The sequence below is a fragment of the Phyllobates terribilis genome, unplaced genomic scaffold, assembly GCF_046119375.1.
Source record: "Phyllobates terribilis strain yellow unplaced genomic scaffold, ASM4611937v1 Scaffold_4__5_contigs__length_816908805, whole genome shotgun sequence".
Classification (NCBI taxonomy): domain Eukaryota; kingdom Metazoa; phylum Chordata; class Amphibia; order Anura; family Dendrobatidae; genus Phyllobates; species Phyllobates terribilis.
The window spans coordinates 405,176,069-405,202,952 of NW_027362764.1; the positions used below are offsets into that span (position 1 = coordinate 405,176,069).

The following is a 26,884-nucleotide window of genomic DNA, read 5'->3' on the forward strand; positions in this document are numbered from 1 at the left end:
AAGATTGTTGGAAGAGCATTTCCGGTGACTACCTCTTGAAGCTCATCAAGAGAATGCCAAGAGTGTGCAAAGCAGTCATCAAAGCAAAAGGTGGCTACTTTGAAGAACCTAGAATATAAGACATATTTTCAGTTGTTTCACACTTTTTTGTTAGGTATATAATTCCACATGTGTTAATTCATAGTTTTGATGCCTTCAGTGTGAATGTACAATTTTCAAAGTCATGAAAATACAGAAAAATCTTTAAATGAGGTGTGTCCAAACTTTTGGTCTGTACTGTATGTATAAACGATATTGTGCAAAATGTTCACTATCCTATATGTATGTATATTTACAGTGACTTATGTAGCATTGGTCCCGTTTTCATTCTAGAGTGATATAGTTTCTTAAGCGTACATACAATATTAGAATCTTCCATGCTTTTAATAGGCTATTTCCTGATCCCTCTTGTTTGTATTTGGTAGACATCTATATGTGCTGTATGTATTGGGTTCCAGTGACTGGCGTGAGGATGTCGACATTCCCATATACATTACCTTGTGACCTAGTACGCAGGGGTGTCGCCATCCTTGCATGCCCGGCTTCTTTTGGCATCCCAGGGTGGCTTGGCCGCCGCTGTCGGGTATCCTAGTTACGGCGACGACGCCTTGCGTCACTTCCGGGTAGCCACGGTGATGTACTGGGTAGCATTTCTTGCTACCATGGTAAATAATGACACACAATGTACAACTTCCGGTGGAGGGGGTGCCGCATCCCTGTTGCTCTGCACGCCAATAGATTTTAGGCATCAGCTGTTCATCTAGAGCAGTCCCCTTGAGAAAGGCACAAGCGCCGAAACATGCGTCGGGGTAAACACATGCTGATGCAGGTTTTGTCTCCCTACTAAGGTAATGACGGCCGATGGTGGCCATGTATGATGTGAGGGACATTGATATATAGATATAATAGTATACTATTCATTATGCGAATATGTCTCCTTCTCTCTGTTGGCACTTTTTTCATTCTATCTATAGCTGAGGCTTAGTATGATCCCAGAGAGGTGTCTTACCTGCATCTTACATGTTATGTATCTGCTTTTAATCATTTTTATTGCATATGTATGTACTTTTTGCTCCCCTCCTCCCCACATTTCCTGTGCAATATTTATAATAAAGTCCTTTAATCTTTTTCACCATAATGGGCCATTTTATAAAGTGACAGTGGTCAGAATTGTAAAAATTGGCCTGGTCATTAATGTGCAAACAACCTTCAGGAGTTAAAGGGTTAAAAGACCTAATCAGATTTCAATGGACTTTGAGGGGCCTATATATTGGAAACTCCCCAAAACGGATACCATTTTAAAAACGGCACCCCTCAAATATACCAAAAATATTAGGCTATGTGTGCACGTTCAGTATTTGCAGAAATTTATGCAGGGTTTCTGCATCTCTTGGCAGCAAAAACGCTGATTTGCCGCGATTTGATGCGTTTTTGTACAGCAATGAATGCTTTTTGGAGCTAAATAAAGATATTTGAAAAAAGAAATGTGTGACATCGCTTTAACACTCGGATTATCGTCAGACCTGGGGTGAGTATATTGGTTAATTTAAATGATTAAAGAATGTGTCTGTTTTATTTCAAATAAACTTTATTCTCAGACCATTGTCTCCACTACAGAAATTGACATGCTGAGGGTGAGTTTGGGTACGTGCCCATGATCAGGAAATGCTGTGGGTTTGCTGCAGCATATTTATGCAGCGTCAAACCCACAACAGCCAGATGTTACAGCATAGTGGATGGGATTTCTAGAAATCCCATGTCCACTATGCGTGGTTCAGTGAACACATGCGGATTTACCTGCGTTCAATAGAATGTAGCGTTTTGGAAGCAGCAAAAATATGCTGAGTCCAAAGTGCTGCTACGTCCGGATCGTGGGCACATAGCCTAAAATTAAAAAAAAATGAGTGGGCTCCCGCGTCATTTTTATAACAAGCAGAGGGAAAGCCAACCACTGAAGGCTGATATTACAAGCCGGGGAAGGGGTCATTAGCCAAAAATGTTCCCTGGCTATTAATAACAGCCCACAGCTGTTTGCTTAGCCTTTACTGGCTAGATTACATGGGGACCCCAGAAAAAAATTGACGTAGGATCCCCCTATAAAATCTAACCAGCAAAGGCTAGGCAGAGAGCTGCGGGCTGATATTAATAGCCAGGGAGGAAGTCCTGGATCCTGGCCCCCTTTGAGGTTAATAATATCAGCTCTCAGCGGCCCCAGAAGTGGTGCATCCATAAGATGCGCCAAATCTGGTGCTTAACCTTGGCTCTTCCCACTTGCCCTGGTGCGGTGGCAAGAGGGATAATAGGGTTAGGATTCATGTCAGCTTTGTATTGGCAGCTGACATGAAGCCCAGGATGGAGGGCATCTAAAAGCTGAAGCCACTTTCACCTATAAAAAACAAAAATAAAAAAAACATATCCCCCTCACCTGTCCAACATGATGACATAATCCAGAGTGTACCACGAAGATCTGGGTCACTTTTAGAGCAGTCACATCAGCAATCACTGGTGTGACTGTTCTAGAGGACAGCACTCTATACACTGACAGAGGTGTATAATTCTCACGCAGTGGTGCAGTGAAGTCACCGGAGCTCATCAGCTGATGAACTCAAGTGATCTCCGTCCTGGCAGCTCAGCGCTATACACTGCCGGGGGTGATCCGATCATCGTTGGACAGTTGCGATTATGGCGCATAGGTGAGTATAAAGTGTTTTTTATTTTAATATTAATTTATTTTAACTTTTTTTTTTTTTTTTTTTTTTTTAACACTGAGCACAGACGCCGGCTGGAGAGATTACTTCTCCCCTCAGCGGCACCTGCTCTCGCTATTATCAGCGGGAGCAAGCGTAGGCTGATGGGAGTAGTCTCCCACGGTCAATTCTTTGTGCATTTTTGACTCATTGACTTGAAGTGAGTGAGTCAAATCTGTAAATATTTTTATACCTGCGTTTTTGCTGCGGATCTGACTAACTCTATTGAAGTCAATGGGTGAAAAACGCTGCAAAAACGCACAAAGAATGGACATGCTGCAAATTTAAACGCAATGACAATCCTAACAGGAAAATTCCTGATCATGTGCACAGCACTTCAGGATTGTCATTGCATTAGCTGGCACAAGGATTCCCTAGCATTTTTGGCCCATTTCCACGTGAAAAACCCACTGTGAAAACGAACCAAAAACGCACCGTGAGCACACAGCCTTGGGGTTTTTTGTTTTTTTTTGACCCTTCACGTGCTACACAGGAATTATTGCAAAGTGGAATGAAAGAAAAATTAAAATTTTACCTATAAAATGTTGCTTTAGCCCAATTTTTTCACTTTTACAAGAGGTAACATCAAACAGTGGATCCCACAGTTTGTTACCCACGTTCTTTATAGTGCAGCGATACCCCATGTGGAGTCAAAAAGTTCTGTTTGGGCAAACAGCAGGGCTTAGAAAGTATGGGATAATATTTGAATTTCGGAACACAAATTGGCTGAAATTTGTGTTCCAAAATTGCCAATAAGATTGCCTGCGACATGTCACATTTGCAGGGCCCCCAAGTTGCCTAAACAGCAGAAACCCCCCACAAATGACCCCATTTTGGAACTACACTCCTCAAGGATTTTATCCAGGGGTATAGTGAGGATTTTGAACCCAAAAGTACTACACAGAATTTGATAACATTAGATAGTCATATTGAATATGTCATCATTAGTGTTGAATACAAGTGCTCGCTGCTCTAGTTTGCATCGGGTGCTTGGGTATACCGAGAGTATCGCGGGTGCTCGAAAAAAACCTGAGCCTAACCCTAAGCCCAAGCCTAAAGTCAAAGAATGAAAGAAATAAAAAAAAAAAATGTAATTTAAGGGGATGACATGAAGGGATTTACTAATTATTGGCTTTTGATCGCTGTGACAGGGTCTATCATAGTGATCAAGTCAGGATCCAATAAGAAAATTTCCTGCTGTTGCCTGGTGCCAGCAGGCAGATCTAGGCGGTGTTGCCGGAGGTACGGGGGTGTGTGTGTGGGGGGGGGGGCATCATGTCAGAAGAGCGAGAAATTATTTTAATAGCGGGCACACCTTATTTTTCTTTACATGATGAATAATGGCGATCATGTGAACGGGGCCCTGATCGTGTTCTCCAGGATCTCAGCTACCTCTGGTAGCTGAAACCCTGGAGATTTTTGAACTCTGGGGGGCGCTATGCCCTTATTCCCGATCGCCGTTTTAAAACGTTAAGGGGTTAATCTTATAGCAATGTTGTGGAAGGACCTAAAGTGTGCAATTCATGGGGGAAAACCCTCCAACAGAGTTGAAGCGATTTTGTTTTTCCTCTAAGCTGATATACAGGACTAAACAACAGTTACCAGAAACAGAGATACACACGGGGGAAGTCACACCAGATACTGAAAGCAAAAGCTCACGCACGGCTGTCACTCACAGACATGAGTTATTCAATCATTTTCATTATTTAAAAAATGAGAAAGTCTAATATTTTTGACTCCGTTGTTTGATTTTGTTCTCTTTATCTGCTTTTAGGACTTATGTGAAAATGTGATGTTATTTTAGGTCAAATTTATGCAAAAATATGGAAAATTCTGAAAGGTTCCCAAACTTTCAAGAACCGCTGTAAATAACATGCAGCTAAAATTACTGTTGGCTTAGGCTATGTCCACACATCATGGTTTTTTTCAGGGCTGTGGAGTTGGTAAGCCACAGTTGCGACTCCGACTCCTGGATTTTATCAGGTTACGACTCCGACTCCTTCATAAATGGCCAATTCGTAACAATAAATTTACTGTTGTAAAATATTAACATCGTGCTTATTCAGTTTCTCACCATCATATAAGTAATCAGACCACTTAGAGCAAAAACTATATTTATTAGAATACAATTAGAATATAGCAAATAACTTTTACAAACTTTTCTAAACTCTTGTAAGTAAATATGCAATAAACACTGTTATGCATTTAATAAGAAGAAATCTATAAATTTGTCCTCAGAAAAAGTATTGCCTCTGTCAGATCCTCCTTCATGGATGCCCTCAAATCTGATCTAATTATTTTGAGAGCAGAGAACAACCTCTACACTAACTTGGGTTGGTGGCAAAGCAGTAACCACTCGGGCAACATCTCTGACAATGTCAGGATACAGAGGAATCGCTTGTTGCACTGTTATTTTTGATGAACGGTCAAATTTCTCAATTTCTTTTAGTGCACATGAAAAATTCTGCTGAAATGTACTGGCTGTGTTCTCTGATGGGGATGACTCTTCTATGCGGGAACGCTTTGCACGGTCCTTGTGATCCAAATATTTTTAGAAATTAAATTCATCAGTTGATGATGAGGGTGAAGATGTGGCAGGACGACCAAATTCTTCTTGTTCCTCCTGACTGTTCTGCAACCCTTTCATCCTTACTGCTATTTCAAACAGAGCGTATTTTCCTTTAGTTAGCTGTTGATCATCTAGAAGAATCCGATGCATTGGGTCTACATAAACAGCTGCCAAAAGAATGTTATTTTGTAATAGTAGCTCCTCTCTCCATTTCATTGATGTAGCAATGCCACTTGCAACTAACCCTCCTCTTTGGGACAGGCGAAGCATCAGGTTCTTCCACTCCTTTAAGAAAATACCTGGAGTTAAGTCCTTTGCTTGTAATTTTTGCTCTAGCAATTTTTCCAGCTCAGTCACCTGATTCCACTGACTTTCATTTAGCGTCAGTTGAGGGTTAGCCATGTCTACAAGAAAGGTTTTCAGTTCAACCAAGCGCTGAATCATTAAGTAAGTACTGCCCCATCGTGTGGCTTGATCAATAATTGGCCCTTTTCCAGCACGTCTCTTCAAAATTGAGTCAACTTTAGGGGTTCTGGCAACAGTAGCCAATTTTCTCACCTTGCCAATTAGTGCAGCAGCATGTCCTTCTTGCAGACTGTCTCTTATAGCCAGCTGTAGCGTATGCACAACACAGCGCATGTGATGAATGAAAGAACGTATTGACATAGTTTCAACAAGATCATCTAAACTATCATGTTGCTGTTCATCTGAAGCAACTTCAGTGTGCTCCTCAGTTACAATACTGTGTTCCTCTATTTCAAACATTTCTGTGTCTGTGGACCCAGAATGTTCTTCTAGCTGCTGGTCACCATCATTACTCTCATTCATTAGCTTAACAGTACTTATCATATTTGAAGCATTGTCAGTTACGACAGAAAGAACTTGCTCTTTTTTTAAGTTCTTAGTCTTGCAGAACCTTTTCCACCAAGACCTGGAGAAAGTCACTGGTGTGATGAGCTTTGGTGTCTTTTACTGCCAGTGTCTTGGTAACTATTTCATTTTTGTCACAAACAAATCGGACATTGATGGCAAAATAGTTCACTCTGTGACGTGTGCAGGCATCCATTTTAAGAAACAGAAAGCGTCCCTTGAGAGTTTTTTTTAAGTTCTTCCTTTTGTTTAAAAGCTTCTTCGATTACTAATTTTCTAATACTCTCTCTCTCCAGAGAAACACCAAGCTTGCGGGCCATTTCCCCATTCAGACACATAAAAGCTGGTTGTGAAAATAATGAAATAGGCACACTATCCTTTACAACAAGCTCTATGATCTGTTTTTTAAATGTATCTACTGTCATTGTCACAGTAACTTTGTCAATGACAAAATATCTTGCAACTGATGGCTGCAAAGTTCTCTGCTCCTTTGTTTGGCTGGAAGAGCTGGGCACTGGTTCATTGGTTTGGATGCAGTCTTTCTCATCCACTGCTTTCAGTATTTCTGGATGAAAGCGCTGTAAATGTCTCTTTAGATTAGAAGCTCTGGTAGGAGCATTTTTATCTTTGCCTGAATATGCACTGATCTTGGCTTCACAGCATTTGTTTTCGTCTGGATCATTTGTCATACACTGACAGACATAATGTTTTCTATCTTGAGTGATGGTGAAATGTTAAAATACAGCTGATTTAATGTGACGCTTCTTTGACACTCTCAGGTTTTTAATTCTGCATTCACAATCCAAATACAATTGTTTTTCCTAAAAACAATTGTACAAAATTATTGCCAGGTCATACAACTGATATAGTGGTCAGTAATACTGTTATTGCTCATGTACTCACAGTTAACTGATCCAAAGTTTGTTGAAAGGATAATACTTCTTACAGTCTTCCTCTTCTGAGTAGCAGCTGTGAGATGCTTGGAAGATGCACCCCTAGTAAACATCTAGTCTAGAGGAGGAGCTTTACTACTAAGAATTTGCAACACATTTTCACTTTCAGTAGGGGGGTTGGGGCAGCATGAGGTTAACCAAGTATAAGATTAGATAAGGGCAGTGGAGAACAGTGACACACAAGAAGTAAGAAATGTCTATCTCCAGCAGAACTGCTTATCACTGTTGTTCATAGTTTGATAGAACATATATATTTGAGTAACATTTATAAAATTCATATGAAAGTTCAATTATGAAATATTAATACATTTTTTTTTAAAGCTGGAGTCGGAGTCGGTACATTTCTACCGACTCTGACTCCAACCAAAACTAACTTCGACTCCACAGCCCTGTTTTTTTTGTGTCACAAATCTGCAGCAAAACTTTATCTTCAGGGGCATTTAATTCAGTATTTTTCTTGCAGTTTTGGTGCTTTTTTTATTAGTTTTTTTCACTGTCCTTCTGTCTCTATTTATGCATGTACTTAAACTTCTGTGAAAAAAAAGAACCCCATTCTATTTTGCCATCAAAAAAGCTGATGCAAATTTTGATGCCTTTTTTCAGCATTTTTTTCGCAACCCATTACTTCCTATGGGTAAAAAAAAAAACGCTGAAAGAAGTGACAAAGAAGTGACATGCTCCATTTTCCAAAAAAATATGCAAGGCAGAAATCACGGAACAAAAAAAAAAAAACATGATGTGTGAACTGGGAATTCTGATTTCTCATAGACTTTGCTGGTACTGCAAAACGTAGCTAAAAATTTGCATAAAAATCTGCAGCAAAAAACACAGAAAAAAAACACACTGTGTGAACATAGCCTTAAACTCCAATGTCCAAGGGAAACAAGGGCACTCCAGCTCTCCAACAGCATGAAGGGACACGGTAATGGCGGAGTCCTAAGCATGTTTAGGTCACACAAAACTGCTCAGGAGAACACGCTGAGTTAGGCTGCAGCTGCCACCTTCTCTGCGGGAGCATGCCTTCTCCTGTACAATGCTGCCATGTTCTGATTGTCCAGTGTTACAGAGGGAGAAAAGCATATACACAAAGATCTTCTGTGGTATACGCCCAGTTGTTAAAGGGAAAATGTGCACAATGGGTGGCATAACGTTAGAATAAAAGGGGAACCGAAAAAAAAGAAAGACTGTACTAGAATCAGTGGAGCAGCGCCAATTGATAGAGGTGATCAGTTTAAATAAGGTTAAGTGCACACGATGCGTCTTTGATGTGTTTTTGCGGCGGTTGTTCCGCCGCGGAAACGCTGCAAAAACGCTTGTTAATAGGTCTGCCAGCTATAGCAATGCTAATCCTGATGTGCTGTACACATGATGCAGAGATTTCCGCTCAGGATTACCATTGCGGTAAAAACCGCAGCATGACCATTATGCCCAGCATCTCCGGAGCGTTTCCCGCTCATTGACTTTAATTGAAACGCAGCAAATCCCCAGGTATATGTGGATTTGATGCGTTTCAATTAAAGCCAATAAGCGGGAAACGCTCCGGAAACACGGCGCGGGTGGTACCTGGGTCAGTAAAGGAGGACTACAACTCCTCTCATCCGACTGCCGCTCCTGCTGATAACAGCGAGAGCAGTTCGTCTGGGGGGGGGAGCAGTAGTCTGCTCTGCCCAGCCCACGGTGAAAAAAAGAAAAAAAAAAAAAAAGTAAAAATAATAAAAAACAAAACAAACAAACAAACAAAAACTCATACTCCCCTGTCTGGCGGCCCCCGGCGGCAATCCGATGCTCCCTATGGGCAGCGGTACACTGCGGGAGCACGCTTGCCCCCAGCAGTGTACTGAGCTGTTAGGACCTGCGGTGACGTTAGCGATCAGCTGATCGCTGAAGTGACCTCACCATGGGAACATTCAGAAGAATGATCCTAAGGTGGTAAGTTCACAGGGGCTCATCAGCTGATGAATCCCAGTGACCTCCTGCAGCATGTATACTGACAGGGGTGATTTTACACAGTGATTGCTGATGTCACTGCTGTAGAAGTGACACGGATCGGCGTGGGACACTCGTTGGCGGTGATCCTGGACTAAGTCGTTGACGGCGGACAGGTGAGGAATATGGTTGTTTGTTATTTTACGGTTTTTTTTCAGAAGATCGATAGCTTCGCGGACGGAGTGTAACAAAAAAAATTGTAGAACCGTGTGTTTATTTCATTAAAATAATTTATTCTGGCCGTGTCTTTTATTGAAAAAGCGGCGAGCATTTTACTACGCAGTTAGTGATGGGGGCATCTTACAGTCTTCATTACTAACCTGGGCTTCATGTCAGCCGACAATACAAGACTGACGTGAACCCCAACCCCATTACCCCACTCGCCACCGTTACAGGGCAGTGGGAAGAGCGGAGGCTAAGCACCAGATTTGGCGCATCTTATGGATGCACCATTTCTGGGACTGCTGAGGGGTGATATTAATAGCCGCGAAGGGGACTAGTATCCATAGTACCTTCCCTGGCTATTAATATTAGCCCGCAGCTGTCTGTTTAGCCTTTTCTGGTTAGATTTCAAAGGGGGACCCTACGTCAATTTTTTTCTGGGGTCCCCATGCAATCTAGCCAGTAAAGTCTAAACAAACAGCTGTGGGCTGACATTAATAGCCAGGGAACATTTTTGGCTAATGGCCGCTTTCGCAGCTACTAATATCAGCCCCCAGCGGATGGCTTTCCCTCTGCTGGTTATAAAAATGATGTGGGAGCCCACATCATTTTTTTTTTTCAATTTTAGGCTATGTGCCCACGATCCGGATGTAGCAGCGCTTTTGACGCACATTTTTTGCTGCATTCTATTGAACGCAGGTAAATCTGCATGTGTTCACTGAACCATGAGGATTTACCGCATTCAATACATTCTAGTGGTCAAATTTCTGTTGCGGAGACTAGCGACTCCACAAGAGGATTTGACATACTGCGGCCTGACAGATGCGCCGCATGTCAGTGTCCATGGGTCATTCGCAGCCTCAGATGCACGCATAGTGGACATGGGATTTCTAGAGATCCCATCCACTATGCTGTAACATCTGGACGCTGCGAGCATCAAACCTGCAGCGGCTCCTGACCGTGGCCACGTACCCAAACTCACCCGCAGCATGTCAATTTCTGTAGCGGACACGCCAGTCTCCACTGCAGATTTTGATTGATTGAAGTGCCATTATATGCGGTGGATTCACATTTACCGACAACAAAAGTATCGGTAAATTAGAACACTGCGTTTTGGATGCAGCAAAAATAAGCTGCATCCAAAGCGCTGCTGAGTGCTGATCAGGGTGACGTAGCGGCTAACAAACCAGCTGTGAGCTGTTAATTATAGCAAGGGAAAATGTTTGCAAATGGCACCTTCCTAGGCTAAAAATAGCAGCTCACAGCTGCCCCAGAAGTTACATGAATAGAAATGCTAATGAAGATTGGGTGAATGGGACTAGCTGACAGCTAGCTCTTTTGTTTGGTGATGACAAGGTATCAATCAGACCTTTTCATGACAAAACCTAATTAAAGAGTTAAATAAACACACAGACACAGAGTAAACACTTTATTTGAAATACAACAGACATATTCTTTAATCATTTAAATTAAAGAATATACTCACCCCAGTTCAGATGGTAATCCAAGGTTTAAGCAATGTCCCACCAAAAAACTTTATTTAGCTCCAAAAAGCATTCATTGATGTACAAAAACACGTCAAAAACACACGGAATTTCAGCAGCGTTTCTCCTGCTAAGGAGATGCAGGAACGTTCAGGAAATTTCTGCTTCAAATCATCAATGTGCGCACATAGCCTAACAATCCAGTGAAAGATCCTCTGTAAGAAGGGACTATCCAAGAAGCGGCCAACCCCTTTAATCTAATGTATATGGGCATACACACTGCAGTGGAGACATTACCACATCACACAATCTGTCACCATCTACAGCTAGAAAGTCATGCACAGTGCAGAGGGAGGAAATAAAAGGTCATAACAACTTGCCATGATGACTGCACAGTGTGTGTGTAATATCATGACTCGCTCTGGCATCTCTTCAATGTGCCGCTGATTGGGCAGATTTCTGCAATGGTCTACCCCTCCCCTGTGCAAAGCACACATGCTTACCATGCAGGTCTTGGCAAACCTTAGTAACAAGTGTAATTACAACTCAGATGCCATATCCGGCTCACTAACAGCAACCACATTCCTACAAAGGACCTAAAAACTAATGATCAAGAGCTCAACAGGTTACATGGGGGGGGGGGGGGGGGGGGGTGTTGTGGGATGCATAGAAATAGTAAAGTATATTATGACAAAATGCAGGGTGTGAGTCACATCACACTGACTACAATAAAAATGCACCAGGAAACTGGCACAGCTTAGTACTGTATGACCAGACGTCTGAGTAAGGTTATGTGCGCTCGATCAGTATTTGCTTGCAGAAATTTCTGCAGCGTTTCTGAAAGGTTCTGCACCTCTTGGCAGCAAAAACGCTGTGGTAATTCTGCAGCATTTTTTGCCTGCGGATTTGCCATGCGCATTTTCCAATGCATTGTGTAGGAAAAAAACAGGCAAATCCGCAGAAAGAATGGACATGAGGCTTATTTAAACGCACATGAAATTCTGTGAGGAAAATTCCTGATCATGCGCACAGATCTTCCAAATTCTTATAGGAAATGCTGGAATAAGGTTTGCAATGCGTTTTTGGGGCCAATTTCACACGGATTTACCACATCAAAAAAGCACCATGTGCACAATGCCTAAAATACATTCAGACTACCAAGTCCAACAATCTTCTCACCCTAAATATCACACACAGGCAACCCCACCAGTGGGTTATAAACTAAGATCTAGCACATCTGCTAAAGGGGAACCTAAAGGGAAGAGGTCACCAGGCTTTTGCCATTTAATCTGAGAGCAGAATAATGTAGAGACAGAGACCCTGTTTCCAGTTGTGTCACTTACTGGGCTGCTTGCTGTAGTTTTGATAAAATGACTGTTTCAGCTGCTGGAAATCACTGGAGGACTGGTAAACCTGCTGTCTTGTAGTCCTTCATATAAATGTGTGGGTTATACAGAACTCCGCATTAGGATATGTGCACATGATCCTTTCTGGCAGCGCTTTGAACGCAGCATACTTTATGTACTTCATTGAACACATGCGGATTCACCTGCATTCAGTATTCTGCGATCAAAGCGCTGACAAAAAGCATTGTGTGCACATACCCTTAGAGAACTGGTACATAAAACAGCGATTTTATCTTAACTGCAGCATAGTAGATGACACGTCACTGGAATCAGGGTCTTTGCCCCAACATCATGCTGCCGTCAGATGGGGTAGCAAAAACCTTGTGACAGATTCCTTTTAAAAATGTGACTGGCATCAGATCCACATCAGATGCCTATTTACTAATTCATTAACAGCAAAGGAAACAGGCAGTTAGTCAGTAGAGCAAAGTCATTTCTGGCAGTGCCTTCAGGAGAAGAATTAGTATTATTAACACACAGAGTCTTGGGATTTCACACATTTCCATAAGTCCACATTGAACTGAATACTGCATGTGCTGCCTTCTCAGAACTTTCTACCTGTTCACCTAGACAATGCTAGAATATGACGGAGACAGACAGTTGCATATTCTATTTTAGATCTAGAATTCTCTATATTATATGTATAGATCTATATATTTAGTTATGCAATAGGCATCACAGACGTCCAGTTATCATCAAGAAAGTATTCTATTCCTAAACTGATTGAAAGCAGATTCATTTTTACTTAATGGACATTTATAGACTTTGATACATTGTTCGCTTTCCACCACTATGCTTATCTTGTATTTTCAGCCTAGCTTGATATGCACGCATTAGAGAAGATGAGAACGAGTGAGGAATTACAGGATTTACTCATTAATATTATGCATGTCTTGTAAAATTCCTCGGCTCAAATCAAGAGAAGAAAGCTGCAGGAAAACATCAAGTCATTCATGATGGAAGAGAAAGGCGCCGGGGTAGCCATCTGGAGAAAGGGCTTTACTGAGGCAGTCAGTGGGAAAGTTGACACAGTGAGGCACGCTACTGCTGCCATTCTAGGGTTAGCTCTCTATTAGATAAACTTTTATTTTGTTCTTTCCCCTTGTTTGTAAGGACAGATTAAAAACAGACAGCTATAACTAGTACTGTAAAAGCATCTTGCAAGATGTAGCAGTGCTGACTTTTTTTTTTTTTTTACTTAAAATTTCCAAAATGAGGTTTTTATTTCACAGTTTTGTCTCATTTAATTAACTCGGTAAATTGCATGTAAAAAATACATCTTATTACAAATTAGGGATTTTTAATTATGTAGTGTATGGGTTTTGTCAAGGTTACGAGCCACCTTGGAAGTGGCTGGTCTCCTTGATAATGAGGCTAGAAAGTAGTTTGTCAGACATCTTCCAAGCACTGCTCTGAAGCTGGACGGATCGGGCCAGTCTCCGTGTCCCTGCGCTATTCCCATGCCATTGAGGAAAGACAGAAGCCATACAGCCTGCAAGTGAAGCATGCTCTTTGCTTAGGTAACCGGCCACTCAGACTGCAAGGTGGCTGGTAACCTTGGCAACGAGATGTACACACTAGAATTAAAAATCCCTCTGTCCTTTGGAATGGAGAAGATTTTTTTTAATAAGTGGTAAATTGCAAAGCTGCTTCCTTTTACAAGCACTTTGAAATATTACCCCATTTATGAAGCGGACACATCCCCTTTAATTTATTCTGAAAAGTGAATGGCATTTAAAAAACAAAAAAAAAACAAATGCCTCAGTCACATAAATGGGAAAAATAATAAAAAAAAAAACTGCTGAAATGCAGAGCAAAAAGAGTCACTACATGGTTAACCTTTAGTGAAGGACAGAACTAATCTGAAACTGGGCAGCCGCTTGTTCCCAGTAGCAACCAAGCTTTTTTTTTTTTCCTTTGAACTGCTTTCTTCCTGATGTAAGAGACCACTTTTAGAGGTCTGCTGACCACCTACAATCATGGAATTGCTGCTGGCGTAGATTGTAATTAAATGGTAGGGCATTGTGTAGGTCTAATAACTGCTTACTCATAATGGTGTGAATGCAGGCACTGTAACGCTTAACACAATATCATCCATTCATGTACAAACGCCAAGTAAAAAGAAATAAGGCTAATAAAAAAAAATTATAGAATGCAAGAGAAATGGAAAACATGTAAAGCACAACCTCATTAACGTCAGATTTTGGAATATATTAACTTGCATATCAAGCCATAAAATACACAGAGTTCATCAGCTACAGTAGACATTGTCATTTCTTGCAGCCATGTACCTTTGCATGTCTTACCATCTTATTATAGTTGTTTCCGCCAGGCTATCCGTGTAGTGAAATAACTGGAATCCTAGGAGGTCGTGTTATTACTTACTATGGTCTTGTGGGTAGTTTTGCCTTAAGCATTAATTTAAAACACCAGAAGGTACAGGCAGTGCTACAATCAGGACTCAAGGAGAATTTTCTACACAATTACTTATGTTACATTTGAGGACTTCTAAAACTTAAGGTACCTTTTCCACCTACTCATTGTAAAGTCCAGACAAAATCTAAAAATACTTCTAAAAAAATTACCTTCAAAACTCAGGAAAATCTCCAAAAAACATAGCTATATTTATCCCAAGTCGTTTGCTTTAGGGTACAAAATAGAGCAGATAAGGAAGTTTCTATTTTACCATTTCCAGGCCAAATGCAATACGAGACTGCTTCTTCGAAGCTGCATAGCAGTCAACCATCAGGAAGCTTCAGAATCCCCTACACTGGTAGAACACCCCAAGAATTAAAGCAGAGCACAAATACTATAAAGTGAACCCTGCAAGTGGGAGATACTAAAACCTTTACAGGTATTGCTGATAAGGCAACAGCCAAATATATTAACTAGTTCAGGATCAGGTCATCACCCCCCCTCTCCCACCCACATATTTCTGACCAGACAAATTTTTGGGTTTTTCATACATGCAATTTCAATGGCTCTAAGTCCCAGTCTCCATCTCTCTCTCTCTCTCGCTTGTTCAGTGCTGCGTATAAATCGATCAGGAAGGCAGAGATAGTAATAAACATTTCTGCCTTCTCTATGGAGACTCCGGCTGGCTTCCAGTCCCACACGATTTTGTCCAAGCAGCTTACTCTGCATTGACATTTTAGAATATCAGTGCAGAGTAAAGTGTGGACCGTCGAGGTGTTTTTAGTCTATGGGCAGTCCATAAGTAGCTAAAGGAGGTGACTCACTCTGGACTCTAATAAAAGCTTATTACAATGAGTTCTAGGTGCAGTCTGGCTAGAGAAATAAGTCCTGAATGGCTGATAAAGCATCTCATTAAGTGCCCCCCACATACTAACCTGTGGTTACTGATACAAGATCACATTTAACACTCTGCATGCATAAGTTCAACCAGTTCATTTCTACACAGCAAGGAATAATACAAAAACATTTCAAACCAAGCCACCAGGCATTTAACTGGAATATTGGACTTTTTACTTAAAGACTAGCTTACCTGTATGTGTTTCCTTGCTCTTTGGTATATCAGGTTTCTTCCACTGTCTACTAATCCCAGGCTGCACAGATGACTTAGAAGCACGCTCTTGAGATGGATGCTTCCTTCCTGCCAGTTTCTCACCGTCAGCCGGCCAGTGATGTCCACGAGACTTTGGCTCCTGGTATGTACTAGAAGGATGAGGTTCTTTACCCCGATCAGTCTTCCTTTCCTTTGCTGTAAATGTTGCTGGTTGGTTTTTGTCATGTCGTGACAACTTGTTGCCCTGTGCTTCGTTACGCTTAAATGTCTGCACATCATCCTGAGGCTTTTTCCAATCTAGCGGCTCTCGTGAGGGTCTATTACCAGATGATGAAAGCTTCGGCTTGTCTTCAATTCCTCGATCAAGTCTGGTTTTAAAATGGTCTTCCTTAGGTGTCCCTGATTTCCCAAAATCTCGAGGTGGAATGTTTTCAAACAACTCATCAGTTTTTTGCTTTGGAGCTACCCGTTTCTCCCTGTCATATGAATATTTCGCTCTGTCACGAGGTCCTCTGAGAGAACCTCCAGACACATGAGTTAGTCTCTTTGGCTTGGCACCTCGATTGTCAGCACTGCCAACCTCTTTCTCACTTTCTGACGAGCCTAGATCAAAGGGATCTCTTGTCCTTACACGCCAGTCACCAAGTGGTGTTATCCCAACAAATGATGACCTTGCTGATGTATCAGAAAGTGGCTGTCTGGAACTTCTATTGTGAGATCTCTCACTTCTAGATCGATGCCACCTTTGATTCTGAAAGCTGTGATTCTTTACGGGTTTGTTGGTGACTTCAGGTGATCCTTGCTGGCCTCTCACATTGTTACTTGTGGCAGCACTGTTGTAGGAGGGCACTTTCTGAGAGGGGCTGTCATGATTGCTCTCCCTTTGTGGCGGATGCTGATGGGAAGCAGGCATGTTACAATTTCTGGACCAATTCCTATTACTTTCCGTTCTCCCATGATTTCTCCAGCTTGTATGATGACTTAAGTGCTCTCTTGGGACAAAGTCAGCAGCCTCAGGGTTATACTTTGTTAGCCCTAAAACAAAGGAAAAACATGTGAGTACAATGACGATACATTACAAAAAGCTAGGCATTCATTAGAGGAAACAGTTGCATGCTGAAATGTGACTCTCCCCATATGGCTCTTCATTTGCAAGCCTAATTCAGAATGCTCAGAGTGTGATTCAATGATATGTTTAAATCAGAAGTCAACCAGATAAATGTGAAACGCTCCAAAAGTTGAGCAAGAATTACTTTTATAGAACAGACAGCATAAACATAGTATTTTCAGTACTAAAGGCTTTGAGAAAATAAAATAAAAATAGAACTTAAAATGTATTCAGAGTGCAAAGTGCTGCGGAATATGTTGGTGATCTATAAAAAAAAAAGATTATTATTATCATCATTAACATGTGTGGATTGGGAAAGTAGTGCAAAAATCTGTTTACTTCACATTTAGTTCCATTAAACAGAGTTCCGGATGACAATTCAAATGTTGGCAAATGCAACCAAAAAGTAACATTTGGCTTCTTTTTTTTTCCCTTTAAGACTTAGGAGCCCACCATTCTGCAGCATAGCATTAAAGTTTCTAACTTCTCCTTAGGACATGTCATCAATATCAAACTGATTGGTGTCCAACACTTGGCACCCTCACCAGTCAGCTCTTATTAAATCTGGACCAGATATACACATTGAACAGACACGCTCAAAGTGTAGCAGCCTCTGCTGAGAGCTGCAGATCAGCTCCCATCCCAACAACAGATGATCAATATTAGTTAACCGGACCAGCCCTTTATAATATTATCTTGGCTGTATAATATTCTGTAAACCACACACTGTTTACAGCTGATTGTCGCTGTGTTTTTACAGGACACGGATTGTGATTTTAATGCTTGGTGTTAAAAATCCACATGCATTGTTACCGCAAGCAGCATTTTGTGTTGCAGTTTTGGCAATGTGGCTCTTACAGAAAAAAAACAATTATGTCTATGTTAACACGTTGCTTTTTTCTTGCAGCCAAAACCTGATCTCTTGGAAGTAAAAAAAAAAAAAAATAACACAGGCTGCAGCCAAAACACAGGTTTTTCCTGCGTTTTTTTGGATCTCAAGGTTCAGCTTTGCTCCACATCGCTAACACAAGCAATAGAATGTGTTAGGCCATCAATGCAAGATGTATGTGAAACCAGAAATCATTTTTGTAAAATAGTGCATTTTGAGCAAATTATTTTGGGGAAAAATGTTTTATATTTATTAGGTAGGGCAGTTTACTTTTACTACATAAGGCTATGTAGCCACGATGCAGAAATGCTCCGATTTTTTTCTTGAGCGTTTCTGCATCTCCCTGGCAGAAAAAACGCATGCGGTCGCATGACCTGTCACATGGCTAAATGACGTCATGGAAGGTCCTTTTAGACCACCGCAAGCCACCCAACACACCGGACGTACCGGAGAAGGAGACCAGGGGCCATCAGAAGTTGAGTATGTTTATTTTTTTACCATTCTTTTTAACTATTAACTTGGTCACACTATATAAATCCAAGCTGTGTGCATGGATTTATATAGTGCGACCAAGTTGTCAAGCACTTTCCAAGTGATGCTAAAATCGCTTGACAAATCCGCATGCGAAATCGCATGTGAAAAATGCAGGACATACGCTTGTCCCTGGCAGAAAAACACATGTACAATCCGCATGCGTTTTTTCTGCCAGGTAGATGCAGAAACGCTCAGGAAAAAATCCTGAACATTTCTGCATCGTGGGCACATAGCCTTAATGGTATTGTAAAAAGCAGCTTAATTTGCATTAAAAAATGCAACATGTGAACATAGCCGATTGCTGCAAAAACATCCACTGTGGATTTTACCGCAATTTCACCGCAACAATGAAATGCAATACATGCAGGTTTGGTTGAGGATTTCATTGTGGAATTGCGGAAGACTTCAACATGACTCTTACATTATGATTCAATGTGGCATATACAATGAAGATTTTCAGTCTGGATTTGTGGGATGAAAATCTGATGCATATTGCTTTGGCAGCAATGCAGAAAAAAAACTGACCAGCACCTCCTAACAGAATAAAGCAAGTGTGAACAGGTGCATTTTGCCATGACTGCATAATATACAAACAAAAGAATACAGCAGCACTCTGTAAGCGCTAAGATGTATGCAAACACTGAATATATGGAATGTAAACTGCATTACCGCTAGAAAGATAATACTTATAAAATTAAGGTACTTAGCGCACAGATTGGCAGCAAAGTAGATACCATTTTACCAATTCTCATCCACAGAAGGTGGAAAACAAATCTGCAGCAGAAATTGGCCGGCAGTGCAGATTTGACATCCACAGTATGTCAATATAGGTTGCAGGATTTTTCCCCCAGTGGATTTCATACAATGCATTGCAAAACATTTGCAACAATTATGGGTTTTCATGCTCACTTGCCATGAATCCTATGAAAAATTCACAGTGGAAAATTTGTATATGTGACTGTAGTAAAATCTCTTATTTCTATTCTGGTTCTTTGCATTAAACTATTATTTTCAGGCCAAACCATCTGTATGAAACTTTACGCAACAAGTTTTACGCTGGTTAGGAGCCATTATAGAATATCTCAGTGATATAACTCTAGTCAGCAAAAATGTTTTAAATTTTGGGAATGCTGGTATGGGCGTACCGAATATGTTTTGGATACATCACAAAAGTGGACTTATTGCCATAAGCTTAAAGGGATTCTGGCAGCGGTGGATACGTGCAGCCCGACCCGCAGGCATGATCCATTCTTGTTTCAGTTTCCTACATTTTCAAGATTTCTGCTTGCAATCCCTCCTAAATTATTCCTGGGGGGTTATTACAGTATTTCAGTGTAGGCAAGGGAAATTATCCTGAAGTTCAGAGCGGAGACTTATACGGCTGCAGCGTTTAAAGGGAACCTGGCAGGAGATTCATGCTATCTGAACCAGGGGCCCTTTATTCTTGTTGTGGTATTTGCTAAAGTTTTTTTGTGCCAACTTCTTCAAAATGGTACACAGTTCTTGAATTTGGCGTAAAATAAAAAATGTTCTCAATTTTTGTCTTTAACTATTTTATTTTGCAACTTTAGCTCAAAAAAATTGCAAATTTTTTTAAGGCTATGTGCCCACGATCAGGAAACAGCAGCGTATTTTCGCTGAGTTCTAATCACACAGGTAAATCCGCATGTGTTCAGGGAACTATGCAAAGTTATCGCATGTAATGAATGGCTATGGGTAAAACTACGCAGCGGAGACTAGAGTCTCTGCAGCAGATAATTAACAGCGCAGGTGAACTATGTCCAAAACGCTGCTATTCCTGATAGCGGGCACCTAGCCTAAAAGTCACAACTACACCAAATTGAAAAATCCATCAGAAACCTTACTCAAGGCAGTGATGGGACTGAGACATGCCAAACAAATGTGACATCTGAAAAAGTTCTATTTCATGAATCTGTCCAAAAACGACTAGATAATCAAAATTGTATAGGACAAATAAAAAAAGAAAGCCAACTTACAAAATAACACAAAAAAAAAACACTTAAAGAAAATGATGCACAAATACTAAATCCACTAATGAAGAGCAATTGATATGTGTCTCAGATTACAAGTCTGTGCTAGGTCACACTATGTTTATAGGGAAAGGTCATTTTTGGGGAGAAAGCCAGCAGGGACCTGCCACGGGCTAGTCTCCTGAGATGCATAGTCAACGGCCGTCTACTAAAAGTGTTTTTTTTTCTGAAAATCTGCAGCCTTTCAGAGTAAAACACACATGGCTGGAATAACACAACATGTTTCTGATCCATGCTGCTCGTGGATCTGGCAGCATCAATCATCCTGTCAGGTTCCTTTTAAGTGACTGAGAATTGCTTGTATCAAGGATGAATAAAGGTCCCCATACATATTACCATAGGCAAAAGGCACAGATTTATAGCGTTTATTGGGGGCCTCCTGACTCTAAATAAAGCTGACAATGAATTAAGGCTTGCAAGAGATGTCAAAAGCAATAAAAAAGGATTTTGGGGGTATGTCAAAAGTAAAAGAAAAGTCAAAGATGCTATAGGATTTTTACAGGATGAAAATGGAGAAATGGTAAGAGAGGATGTTGAGAAGGCCAAACTTTTTAATTCCTATTTTGCATCTGTTTTCTCTCAGAAAGAAAATGTAACATCAACTGATCTTCACTGTCCTTTTAAAGGAATAGAGGAATCCAAGTTATCAGTAAACAGAAAGATTGTGAGGGAATATTTAGCTAACATAAATGAGTTCAAGTCTCCAGGTCCAGATGAATTACACCCCAGAGTACTGAAGGAGATCGTAGAAGAAATTTTAGAACCACTCTCCATAATTTTTGAAAATTCTTGGAGAACAGGAGAAGTCCCAGAAGACTGGAGAAGAGCAAATGTTGTTCCTATCTTCAAAAAGGGGAAGAAGGTGGACCCAGGGAATTATAGGCCGGTGAGTCTGACTTCTATACCAGGAAAGATCTTTGAACAAATTATTAAACAACATGTATGTAAGTACATGGATAAGAATGAAGTGATTAACCAGAGTCAGCATGGGTTTGTAACTAACAAGTCATGTCAGACTAACTTAATTTCCTTCTATGACAGAATTACTGACTGGGTGGATCAGGGAAATGCTGTAGATATAGTATATCTTGACTTCAGCAAAGCATTTGACAAAGTATCTCACACCATCCTTATTGAAAAAATGACCAAGTATGCAATGGACCAGGCAACTGTTAGGTGGATTCATAACTGGCTTAGTGATCGGACTCAAAGGGTGGTTGTAAATGGCTTCACATCCAGCTGGATGAATGTCTCAAGTGGGGTACCACAGGGCTCCGTCCTGGGACCTGTATTGTTCAACATCTTTATCAATGATTTAGATGAAGGAATTGAGGGTAAACTGATTAAATTTGCTGATGACACAAAGCTAGGAGGGATAGCTAATACTAGAGAAGAGAGAGAGAGGATTCAAAAAGACCTAAATAAACTGGAGCAGTGGGCAGCAACCAACAGAATGGTTTTTAACAGGGAAAAATGCAAAGTACTACATCTGGGCAATAAAAATGAAAAAAGCATATACAGAATGGGAGGAATAGAGCTAAGCAACAGTACATGTGAAAAAGACTTAGGTATACTAATAGATCATAGACTGAACATGAGTCAACAGTGTGATGCAGCAGCAAAAAAGGCAAATACAATTCTGGGATGTATTAACAGAAGCATACAGTCTAGATCACGTGAAGTCATTATCGGTCTTTACTCCTCTTTGGTCAGACCTCATCTGGAATACTGTGTACAGTTTTGGGCACCACATTTTAAAAAAGACATAGACAAACTGGAGCAAGTTCAGAGAAGAGCGACCAGAATGGTGACTGGTCTGCAAACCATGTCCTATGAGGAACGGTTGCAGGATTTGGGAATGTTTAGCTTGCAAAAAAGAAGACTGAGAGGAGACTTAATAGCTGTCTACAAATATGTCAAGGGCTGTCACATTGTAGAAGGATCATCTATATTCTCATTTGCACAAGGAAAGACTAGAAGCAATGGGATGAAACTAAATGGGAGGAGACACAGATTAGATATTAGAAAAAACTTTTTGACAGTTAGGGTGATTAATGAGTGGAACAGGCTACCACGAGAGGTGGTGAGGTCTCCTTCAATGGACGTCTTCAAACAGAGGCTGGACAGACATCTGTCTGAGATGATCTAGTGAATCCTGCTTTGAGCAGGGGGTTGGACCAGATGACCCAGGAGGTCCCTTCCAACTCTACCATTCTATAATTCTATGATTCTATGAAAGTAGAAATCCAACTCAACGGTATAAGATCTTCAGCTTTATTTGTATATGATCAAAACATCTCCACATGCATCATTAGTCCATAGATAAGAACATCAACGCATTTCTGGTGCACTCTGCACCCTTACTCACAGATGATGTTAAGAAAATGGGGTATGTAGAATTTCAGGTGTCTGGCTGGATCCTGTCGATCGTGCATGAATCCGGGAGGTATGTGTAGATACAACATCATGGGCACTGATCACCTCCCTAAATGTGATATGTATTGGACAATCCCTTTAAGGGCTCTTTCACAAGTCAGTATTTCCGGTACAAGTGGTGACGGTTTCCACACGTAGAGACACTGACACACGAGGACCCATTCAAATCAATGGGTCTGTGCACATCTCAGTGTGTTTTCACGGACCGTTGGTCCGTGTGCTCCACACGCTGACATGTCAGTTTTCTTACGGATGCACGGTCCGCAAAACATCCCACACGGATGACATCCATGTGTCATCTGTGTGACACGTACCAGCGCCTTGGAATCAGCGCTACAGTCAGTCATTCTCCCCGGCTCCTCGGCATCAGCGATCAGAGGATTACAGTGGGGTACACCTCCTGACAGGCGAGTATAAGGATTTTATTATTTTATTCTTATTTTTACACAGGGACACTGCGGAAGCAGACACTAGTACTCATCATTGTCCCTGCTGGTGCTGATCGCAGCACAGGCAGGGAACCATGATGAGGGCAGTTTTCAGCAACTGGGGCTTGGGAAGAGCGCTAACTGTACACTGATTTCCAAGCGCCAGTACGTGTGATTGCAGCACACGGATGCAACACGTAAAACACACACGGGACACATATCTCCGGTACCAGAAATATACAGACGTGTGAAACCGGCCTAACAGTGGGCTTGTTAGAAAGTATCAGTGTAGGTAGAAGCCAACCCCCTTGTTAGCAGAACGTTACATCCAGCAGACTGCAATGGGGGAGGATGTTCCAGAGCACAAAGGAGGAAGAATTTATGGGGAAGCAGTCAGTAAATTCATGTGAGATATTGATCATTTCCCCTATAATATTTTATGACCCTGTGAGCCACACCCACTTGGTAAAGACCATAAAAACTAGCACTAAATAAAAAAGGTGCATCTCTCTACAAGCATAAGGTGGATTATTACTCAGGAGCAGTGGGAATAAAATAGGAGCAAACACTGCTCGCTTTTGACCTGGGGACAGGTCCTCTATAAATGTTGCAGGATTTCAGAGAACAGAGTGGAATGACTGCGGTTAGGGAGAGGAGTCTGCTGAGTAGCCTCCCTTAGCTTCTCCCAATGTGGGTTGACCTGTCATAGCAGAACCAGAAGAGATACTACACAGATGCCCAGTGGACCCTAATCCCAGTACCCAAAAACGATTCTATGAAACCTGCAATACAGTTCATTCTAACGAAGCAAGAATTCATGGTGGCCAAGATCAGAGCAAACTAGCCATACTGACCGCTTCCCTTCACATGTAAAGCCAGGAGCAGGCTACAGGGCACCCGTCATTAGCACAGAGGTTTGGCTAGTGGAGTCGTTGAGAAAAGGTTTTCAGCGTATATTTATATGATCTAAAATAAAGTTGCATCATAAAATCGGCATTTATGGGGTGCGACGAAGTAAGGATATAGGGCAGACTGAGCCCAACCCTCCCCTAGGGAAACATGACACAGTAATAACCTTCCTGCAGACCTGTCCCTGAGCCCAGACACAGCACAGGTCGCACAGTGTCAGAGGGGCAGGACAAGGGATTGCAAGATTTATTAGGAAACAACCATTGTGTAACATCTGATACATAGAAAGCTTCACACTCACAGGTTGTACAGGATCCTGCAAGATCAGAGTCCCAACCAACAAATCGCTGTATGTATCCCACATCACAGGCAAATCTGGTGACAGGCCGGCTGTCTGTACACAGGGTATATAGTATTCCCAACCAGCCAATCACTAGTGTGTGTAATATATATATCTGACAGGCCGGCTGACTGTGGGGTCTGTACACATGGTATATAGTATTCCCGACCAACCAATCACTAGTGTGTGTAATATACACTGCTCAAAAAAATGGGAACACTCAAATAACACATCCTAGATCTGAATGAATGAAATATTCTCATTGAATACTTTGTTCTGTACAAAGTTGAATGTGCTGACAACAAAATCACACAAAAATCATCAATGGAAATCAAATTTATTAACCAATGGAGGCCTGGATTTGGAGTCACCCCCAAAATTAAAGTGGAAAAACACACTACAGGCTGATCCAACTTTGATGTAATGTCCTTAAAACAAGTCAAAATGAGGCTCAGTATTGTGTGTGGCCTCCACGTGCCTGTATGACCTCCCTACAACGCCTGGGGATGCTCCTGATGAGGTTGCGGATGGTCTCCTGTGGGATCTCCTCCCAGACCTGGACTAAAGCATCTGCCAACTCCTGGACAGTCTGTGGTGCAATGTGACGTTGGTGGATGGAGCGAGACATGATGTCCCAGATGTGCTCAATCGGATTCAGGTCCCCTGGAGCCCCGGGCGGTAGCCCAGATTACCCTCATTATAATCCGCCTATGAGGAACATGCCCAGGCGTTGTAGGGAGGTCATACAGGCACGTGGAGGCCACACACAATACTGAGCCTCATTTTGACTTGTTTTAAGGACATTACATCAAAGTTGGATCAGCCTGTAGTGTGTTTTTCCACTTTAATTTTGGGGGTGACTCCAAATCCAGGCCTCCATTGGTTAATAAATTTGATTTCCATTGATGATTTTTGTGTGATTTTGTTGTCAGCACATTCAACTTTGTACAGAACAAAGTATTCAATGAGAATATTTCATTCATTCAGATCTAGGATGTGTTTTTGAGCAGTGTATATATCTGACAGGCCGGCTGCCTGTACATAGGGTATATAGTATTCCCGACCAGCCAATCACTAGTGTGTGTGATAGATATATATATATATATATATATATATATATATATATATATATATAGCTGACAGGCCGGCAGACTGTGGGGTCTGTACACAGGGTATATAGTATTCCCGACCAGCCAATCACTAGTGTGTGTGATAGATATATATATATATATATATAGCTGACAGGCCGGCTGACTGTGGGGTCTGTACACAGGGTATATAGTATTCCTGAGAGACCACTAGTGTATGTATATACAAATCCCGGGCAATAAGTCACTGTATATACACCACATCCCAGGCAGATCTGGCTGTCAGTCAGTGGACTCTGTGCATAGGTTCCCCATGATCACACAGCCAGGGGCGCCAGCGCTCAGCAGAGGTGGCATCCCAGGTCCTAGAGGTGGCGGTCACCTGGCCGAGCACAGAGGTGACAGAGCAGGGGTCTCCGCACAGACTATGACTCCCATCATCCACAGGGAGAACTTCTACCCCATGAGATGTCTTCCCCGGCGCACTCTGCCGACATCTGCTCCACATGCACAATCCTATACATGACACATTCTACAGAACTTATTACCGGAAAGTGAACGGTACCTGAGGGTTGCGCCTCCGCCATTCCACCAACGCAACTGGCGGACAGATCACGTGACGTTTTGTCCCCGGTGATTCTCCCGACCCGCAGCTCCACCGACACCGAGACAGAACCGTGCTCCTGCCTCCTACTGACGTCACATGCTGCTAGTCACCGCGCATGTTCTGACAAGCCACGCCCCTTGGCATCGTCCGTGTGTTTTTTCCGTCTGCTTTTTTTTTTTTTTTTTTCAATAAACTTTATTTTGCGAATGGACAATTTCACGAAAACGCCTCACCTGCATGCGATATACTGATCTCTCCATGCCGACTAGCAGGGAGTAACTGGCCCAGATGGGTCTGACCCTGGAGTGAGGCGTTAGAGGCCGCCATGCTGCTTTGCAGCATTGTTCTTTTTTCTCTTTCCTGGTGTCTTTCAAACGACAACTTATCCGGCTCAACCCAAGTCCTCATGCTGCCATGTCACCGGAGTGCTAAAAAGTTATGGCTGTTGGACGGTGTCTCCCGGGAGCTGGAGCTCCATGGCTGGTTTATGTGGGACGAGGTGGGGTTTTGTAGGACACCATTCACTTTCCCATACAATGTGCTGGAAACCGGGGAGAATGGAAACTCCACCATTGCATTGTTTTTACTATGTTCATTGCTTGTTAAATTACCTGGCGGCGTGATTCTACAGGGGTCACTATGATTACAGCAGCGTGATTCTACAGGGGTCACTATGATTACAGCAGCGTGATTCTACAGGGGTCACTATGATTACAGCAGCGTGATTCTACAGGGGTCACTATGATTACAGC

At 41.8% G+C, this 26,884-nt stretch overlaps 2 protein-coding genes across 2 annotated transcripts in view; both read right to left on the bottom strand.

The window, feature by feature from the left end:
- Window positions 1-26,277, bottom strand: part of NFX1 (nuclear transcription factor, X-box binding 1) — a 96,236-nt gene extending 69,959 nt beyond the window's left edge. Inside the window, exons 1-2 of the mRNA XM_073678597.1 lie at window positions 26,091-26,277; window positions 15,722-16,777 (exon numbers count right to left, since the gene is read on the bottom strand). Coding sequence (XP_073534698.1) covers window positions 15,722-16,777; window positions 26,091-26,112 — 1,078 coding nt within the window. The 5' untranslated portion in view covers window positions 26,113-26,277. The remainder of the gene's footprint in view (window positions 1-15,721; window positions 16,778-26,090) is intronic.
- LOC141265456 (uncharacterized) lies at window positions 5,112-7,255 on the bottom strand. Its single transcript, XM_073678598.1, has 2 exons — window positions 7,129-7,255; window positions 5,112-7,046 (listed from the first exon to the last, which is right to left on the bottom strand). Exon 2 carries the CDS (start codon window positions 6,202-6,204, stop codon window positions 5,338-5,340), a length of 867 nt encoding a protein of 288 aa, XP_073534699.1. The 5' UTR covers window positions 6,205-7,046; window positions 7,129-7,255; the 3' UTR covers window positions 5,112-5,337.
- Window positions 26,278-26,884: the final 607 nt, after the last annotated feature.